This window comes from Polistes fuscatus, unplaced genomic scaffold (assembly GCF_010416935.1).
Source record: "Polistes fuscatus isolate 324 unplaced genomic scaffold, CU_Pfus_HIC Scaffold5, whole genome shotgun sequence".
NCBI lineage: Eukaryota > Metazoa > Arthropoda > Insecta > Hymenoptera > Vespidae > Polistes > Polistes fuscatus.
In genome coordinates this window covers 5,420,880-5,429,158 of record NW_025113129.1, presented here as the reverse complement: position 1 = coordinate 5,429,158, position 8,279 = coordinate 5,420,880, and the positions used below count along the sequence as shown (strand labels likewise).

General features: G+C 26.2%; 1 protein-coding gene across 14 annotated transcripts in view; it reads right to left on the bottom strand.

Moving 5' to 3' along the window:
* Positions 1-8,279, bottom strand: part of LOC122522442 (coiled-coil domain-containing protein AGAP005037) — a 60,459-nt gene that overhangs the window by 6,689 nt on the left and 45,491 nt on the right. Inside the window, exon 20 of one of the 14 annotated variants that reach the window (XM_043643562.1) lies at positions 4,307-4,363. The exons of the other annotated variants lie outside the window; for them this stretch is intronic. Within the exon in view, the coding sequence (XP_043499497.1) occupies positions 4,307-4,363 (57 nt within the window). Of the gene's footprint in view, positions 1-4,306; positions 4,364-8,279 lie in introns of those variants that run through there. 14 annotated transcript variants of the gene reach the window in all.

Genomic DNA, 8,279 nt, shown 5'->3' with positions numbered 1-8,279 from the left:
ACTTTGTAATTTTATCTTTAAACACGTTAATTAATTAAAATAATTAGAGATACGTATTACAGTTGAAGCGTTTCGATATTCAATTAGAAGAAAGAATTCTCGAATGAATGTCTTTTTTAAATTTAAAAAAGAAAAAAAAAAGAAAATGATTTTTACCGATCGTATATATGTATATATGCATATGTAATATATTTCTTTTTCTTTTTTTTATTTAAAGCAGAATTATTACACGAGCTATCGCTATAGTTCAATAATATATAAACAACAAATGAATATAAACTTGATGATAGAGGAACTTTGTTTTTTTTTCGTTTTAATTATTATTTAATATGTAGCAAAATAGCGAAGAAGAAGAAGAAGAAGAAGAAAACTTAGTTTTGGAAACAATGTGCCAGAGTTTATAATACGGAACGTATTCGGATTTAAACAGGTTTTTTTTTTAAATTTTCTATCTCTCTTTGTCAATCCCATCACGGTTTATTCGTCTGCATAGTTTTTATTTTCTAAAAGGTTTATTGTTATTTTTAATGATAACAGACAAGACATAGATTATTTAGAGAGAGAGAAAGAGAGAGAGAGAGAGAGAGAGAAAGTGAGAGAGAGAGAGAGAGAGAGAAAGAAACAAAAATTGGAGAATCGAGAGAAAGATCTTAATCGTCCATCACGGGTTAGACCCGTAACGTTCCATTCATAGAAAAAAAAAAAATAACAAATAAAGATATATATAGCTTTGCTCGCAAAGTGACAGAATGCATAAAAACAAACGAACGAAAAAATAATCTAACGATTGGCCCGGATGTAAGATAGAGCGACAAGATGGCCGTTTACAGCAAGTACGGATTGTTTCGTTATTTAGAAAAAAATTAAATAAAAATAATATTAAATAAACAAATTATTAACATTAAGAAAAAAAAGAAAATAGATTGATAACAATGTACTAATATTTGTTTAAATATAAAATTTTATCAAAACTTTGTAATTTCTAATTTCTAAATGATATTTATGTAAATAGAATTTTATGTAAAAAAATTTAAAAATTTAATGGGAAACAGTCGCCATTAGAATAAAAGTCTTCCAGACGTGCTGAACATTTATTTGTCAAAATTTCTTTTCTAATTCTAACCAATTCTATAGTCTATCAAAAAAAGAAACAAAATCATTCGATATTTAAAAAATTAAAACTACGCTAATAACAAATGCGTTTATTCGAAAATCGATTTATCCCGTCGCGTAATTAATTCATTCGTGCGTTAACTATTATAAATGCTAGCAGCATGTTTTGACTACTTTTGTTTTATTTTCTTTTTTAATGAATCCTTCGATTCCTAAATTTTGTACGATCCGTACTTACTGTATTTACAACTCTCGTTAAATCACGATTCGGCAACTACAGGTAGAGAGCAGGTTTGGGAATTGTGAGCAAAAATGCGTTTTTCCGAGATAATATTATTATTTTTAAGATATCAAAGATATGTAGAACGAGTGGGGTGTAAAAAGGGTGGTTATCGGGGTATCGAAATAGAAAATTATTTGAATAACATTTTATATTCTCGTAGAACACGTTCTTGCTCACTTTGTTGCGAATATAAAAGCAGAAACGTCGTCTTTCTTCTCCGCTAATCGATTAAGAAGAAGAAGATCGTTCGTACGTGCTGCTAATCAGACAATAATTGTAATGGCAAGAATCAAATGATAATAATAATAATAATAATAATAATAATAATAATAATAATAATAATAATAATAATAATAATAATAATTAAAATAATTCAAATTAAATGATACAATCATGAAAAAGAAAGCAATTTGAGATAACAATTATTCTAATATATAAATGATAGCTATAATAATCACGTTAGTGCCTAAAATATTTCATTTGCATTTGACGTGTCCGTGACGTGTTATTTTATTTTTGTTATCATCTTATTTTTTTTTGTTTTGTTTAATTAACATAGCAAAAAAGGAGAACAATAATAATAATAAAGTATAACAATGAGAAAGAAATATAATATATATATATATATATACAGGGTGTCCCACAGAACTCTAGTCACGATTTTTCAAGTACTTGCGATAACCTGACAAAAAAATACTTTAAACAAAAGTTGATCTGTTTTTAATTGGCTATACACTGCAATCAAAAAAACTTCGAAAAAGTTTTTTATTTTAATGTTTTTTAAGGCTATTTTTATATTTTCTTAAATGGCACTTAGTATTTTTGACTTTACAGTATTATAGCCCATATTAATACAAATTCAACGATATAGTATACTATGGTTTTTAGATGACCCTGAAAGCAAAGAAATGAAAATTTCAACAAAAAATTATTTTGCTTGTCGCCAGCGAACAAACTGCACAAATGCTTTTAAAAACAAAAAAACTTACTTATGTGTGTAATTTATTGTTACTTAAACAAAACACAAACAATACCACAGTGCTGTTTCCAGCCTTTCTGCGAAATTTTCCCCTATATACAGTTCTGTTTAGTCTTGATTTGTCAGGAGAGCAAATCGCAATTTAATATTAACTTGTAGAAAATGTATACTAAGAGTGAAAAGGTTGAGATGCAGCTAATACTTGACGAATGTAAAAGGAATGCACGTGAAGCAGCAAATCTGTATGCTGCAAAGTACTCAGAGAGGCACCTACATAAAGCGAACTGTATAAAGCGAACAAATTTCGTAAAAAGGCCAGAAACAGCACTGTGGTATTGTTTGTGTTTTGTTTAAGTAACAATAAATTATACACATAAGTAAGTTTTTTGTTTTTAAAAGCACTTGTGCCGTTTGTTCGCTGGCGACAAGCAAAATAATTTTTTGTTGAAATTTTCATTTCTTTGCTTTCAAGGTCATCCAAAGGCCAGAGTATACTATATTGTTGAATTTGTATTAATATGGGCTATAATACTGTGAAGTCAAAAATACTAAGTGCCATTTAAAAAAATATAAAAATAGTCTTAAAAAACATTAAAATAAAAAACTTTTTCGAACTTTTTTTGATTGCAGTGTATAGTCAATTAAAAACAGATCAACTTTTGTTTAAAGTATTTTTTTGTTAGGTTATCGCAAGTACTTGAAAAATTGTGACTAGAGTTCTGTGAGACACCCTGTATACATTTATATTTAAACTTTTTGTATATAATAATATTCAAATAAATTTGATAAGAAGAAGCACGTATTTGAAATATAAGAATAGGTATATTAAGTATTAATATAATATATATATGTATATTAAAATTAAAAAAAGTGATTAGAATTAAGTGTGTGACGGCAGGTTGTAAAATATCGAATTAGGAATCGCTCCTGAAGCGTTCCGCCAGATCACGATTATTAATTATTATTGCAATTTATTATTTTATAACATTTCAATCATTATTATCGATGCAAAGAGAAAAGAGGACGTTTTTTTTATTGTTAACTACATTTGCCTAATTTAAAAAAGAATAGCTAAATGAATTAACAAAAAAAGAAAAACAGAAGCATACCGGAGTTATCACCTTCACCGTTTATTGTTTTCTCTTTTTTTAAAGGCTTGAAAATATTTTAAAAATGCTTTCATTGAAATTTCTTTTCAGTTCTTTTTTTTGTTGACTTAATTTTTGTTCTGATTTTTTCTTTTTTTTTCTAATACATGCGATATTAATCATTGTAATATTTAAATGTATAAAATTTATATAAAGAATTCTAATCGCAAAGTTAGATTTTTGGCAGAATACTTCGAGCGTTAGAGTAACAAATTGATAAATATTATAGTAATTGACAGCTTGTAAGGATTTTGTGCAGCAGACAACAAAGTTTGTATAAAAAAAAAGATAAAATCATAAATATATATATATATATATATATATGTAAACTGTAAAAAAGTATGCAATATTTATATATATAATATATAAAAACTGTACATAATATATCAGCAATGATAAGAATCGATAATAGGGAATGTGAGAATGATAATAATGATAATAATAATAACGAATATAATATTAATGGATAATGATGATGACTATATGACAATAATGATATTAATAAAATCAATTAATTGCCAATTAATATAATCTGATAATAATGTTAATAATAATAATAATAATAATAATAATAATAATAATAATAAGAGAAAAATTAAAGTGGTATTGATGGTTGGTTGGTTAAGGTGAAGGTTTGGGGTTAGAGAATGGAGATGTTAGCGGTCGGTTTTTAATCATAGTGATAACAGTGGCGATGAAGGTGATGATCGTGATGATATAAGTAAGAGTGTAAGTAGCAATAATAATTATAATAATTTTATATAAATATAAATCAGTAAACAATTACTCGTGACTGGTCTGTATGGCCTCCTTGAAGTTAGAACTCCACTTCCAGCCATACTAAAAAATTAATATCATTTTAACTATCAGTACGAGGGCTGCAATTTTTTGGTTTTGATTTGCTATTTTTTTTTAATTCAATAAAAAAAAAAAGTAAAAGAAAATTCGTTGTTTTCTTTTAGTTTCGTTTCTTCAAAAGAATTGTTCTTCTTTTTTTAATTCTTTTTTTTATTACAAACAAATTTGTGTAACCCGCGTCGCTCGCGCGTTTAGAATTTTTCTCGCTCGGATTTTGTTTTTTATTTCTTTTTCAATTCTTATAAACATTCTAATATTGTTATTTCGTCGTACAGGATGGGTCGTAACTTGTGATATGCAAATGCAAGGATTGAAAAATGTCGATGTATCGATCGAATAAATATTAGTCGAATTTAAAACAGTAGAAAACAAGATTTTGATGTTTAAAATTGAAAAATCAAAAATAAATAGAAATAACTTACCTTTGTGATCTGTATTTAGAAAACTATGCTAATTAGATCTATCTTAAAAAGAAAATATATATATAGTGTATATAAATGAGCCATACATCATGTTTTTAAATATTAATCGTACAAGTATTCATTTTTTTCTCGCGATAATAAAAAATTAAATTATTCGAGATACGGCCCATCTTGTATGATAATAACAATGTTTTTATTATAAATATTTAATAACCGAAAATTCATTTATTTTTTAGAATATATAATCGAAAATAATCGTTGCGACGCAGATTTTCGTCATTTCATTTTTTATTTTAAAAAGATTGAACAGCTAACACTGAGAATAAATAAATCTGACGAAACATCGTCATCGTTATCGCCGTTTTATTCATTTTTTTTCTTCTCGAAGGACCAACAAGAATAATAATAACAATAAAAATAATAGTATTACAAAAAAGAAATTAAAAAATAGAAGAAAGAAACAAGAATTGGCAAATAATAATGATAATAATAATGATAATAATAATAATAGTATAAATAAATAAAATGACCTAGATAGAAGATATTATACTTAACGATAATACCGTTTAGATAAATCTCATTAAATGATACATTAATTACGTAATTAATTAAATCCAAATTAATTACATAACTAATTAAGTAACGATATAATCCATTAACGAGACTAATCATTTAAAACTAATATTCCGACGATGACGTGTCCTGTCTGTTTCGTCAGATAACGCGTCCAATTATTATATATTTAATAATAATATATTTATTATATAAAATTAAGAGTATATATCTATATACTATCGGGACACAGCAAACATTGAAAATGTTGGTTTCATGTGGGTAAATGTAAGAAGGGTGTCGGCTTCGGGCTAAGAGGGCTGGTTGGTAATAGTGGTAAAAGAGAAGAGGGGGGCTCCACGTCACAGAGAGACAGACACAAGTTGCAGGAAACTAAATTTACTTCGACACCGAACTTGTTTATGTGTTATTCATGTAGATATATAAATAAATAATTAATTAATTACTCAATTAATTAATTATGGCTTCTTTTCTATTCGAAATGGGGTTTTCAAGGTTTTTAAGAAGACTTAACAAAAAGAGCAAGATAAATAAAAAAGGAGAATAGAATAGAAAAAAGAAAAAAAGAAAAAGAATAAAATGAAATAATCATCGAAGAACGTTGTCGTCTCGTTCTTACGAAATTTGGAGAACTTATGGGGGGGTGGTTTTAGAAAAAAGGGGTTTGGTGGGTGGACACGATCGAGAATTCGAGCAGGAGAAGGGAGCTTTTTACATTATTATTTTTTTATCTATACACGTATGCTGCACGTACATATATTTATATACAGATTATATATATTTATCTACTTATATTATTATTAATATTATTATTATTTTTTATATTAAAAAAAGTTGCTCCCTGTCTCGTACTAGTAATTTAAAACGATCGTTCGATTCGTAGAAGAAGAAAAAGGTTTACATCGGATTTCTTGGTATTATTCTTTTTTTCTTTTTAATAATAAGGGGGTTATGGGTATGAGAATAATTTTTTTTTGCATTTGCCGATTCGAACGAAAAGGGCGGCATTTTTTTTTCTGTTGGCGATCATCGTCGAAATTGTTTAAGAAAAAAGAAAGAGTACGAGCACGCTTTATTTACATCTCGACTCGCCGTCATCGCGTTTTTTATATTAATATCGTTTGGTATGTTTTTTAATATAAGTGTGTGTTACGTATACGTGTGTTAAGTGTGTAGTATGCATGTATATATAGTATGTATGTTACCCTCTTTTTCTCTTTCTCTTTCCCACTCCTCTCTCATTGATTTATTTTAATTAATCAATCAAACGACACACGCCCAATTTCGTCCGACAAACTTTGTGCATTTATTAATTCATATTCGACGATATTCTTATTATTATTTTTTATTAATTATTATAATCAATGATTATTTTAAATATGTAATAGGTAAATGAACAGGTAGAATAAATTGTACGATTTTTTGAATGTCGTCGATTGATCATTTACGTACGTACAGAGGGATGCTTTTTTGTTGATGTATCTTGCCGAGAGGATTCACGTATTTTATTTATTTTTATATATATACGTTTATGTATGTAAAAGGAAAGTCGTCAATATATGTATATATAAATATATATAAATATTTAAATATAAATATATATATATATATATATATATATATATATATATATATATATATATTTATTTATTATTTATTTATATATGTAATGTAGGCGTATACGTGGGTAAATTTCTATATATATGTATTATCACTCGTTGCATGCGATCGTAATAGCATAATGGGAAAGGATATACAAGCGGTGATTTGGATTGATAATAATACGTTACTGCAAATTACCACACACCGTTTCAAAAAACTGGATATATAGCCCAAAAAGAGATATACGTATGATATTTATATAATTTATATATAATAATATAAATATAATATATATATTATATATAATTTATATAATAATATAAATATAATATTTATATGTTATATATATTTATATACATATACAATATAGAAATATATATCAAATATAATAAAGTATATCATTGTGTAAGCCTCATTGAATCATATAACTTTGTCCTTAAGATATTTGATGTATTTTTAAAAACAACAAAGATATTTGAGGTGCAAACTGTAAATGACTCTCATCCTGTTTCTATTTATTATATATATTTATTTTTTTCTAGGATATTTTTATAGATATCTATATTATATTTTACTATATAGATATACATATATGGCTACCTATATATCTATGGATCATTTATTATGAAAGTGGTGTAAGTTAATTTTTGAATAAAATTGAGGAGACAACATCTAATTTTTAATTATTATAAATAAATTATATGTTCTTTTCTATTGTTTACAATAATGAACTTATATCCACATTCATAGAAAACGATTCATATATGTATTTTTGGGTACCTATATATGTATATAATTATATGTTCCCATACTGTTTTAGAGTATATAAATATGTGTTTATATGTATGTATATATAAATATATAAATTTATATATTATATAGGTAATACGTATCTACGATAAGCGTTTAAGTGTCACGCGAAGCTCGAACGTTGGTACGCGACGTTTATTATTTTATAATACTTAATTTAATTGAATTATTTTTGTTTACAATTAAAAAACGTGCTCGTCGGATGACCGTCAAGGATGATAAGGGTCTCAAGGATTCACAAGGTGAGAAAAAAAATAAAAAAATTGTTAGGAAAAAATGATATTGTCTCGTCGAATTATTTTCTTTTCTTTTCTTTTTTCTTCGATTGTTGAAATTATTTCTATTTTGTCCTTTTTTTTATTATGAAAAAAAAAATAAATTAAAAAACAGATAAGATTTATTTTAGGCTTATCATTTGTGATCGATGAACGGACAATTTTCGAGTGTAAAGCGTAGCGTGCCGTACGTCCATTTATATTTTTCTGTTTGTT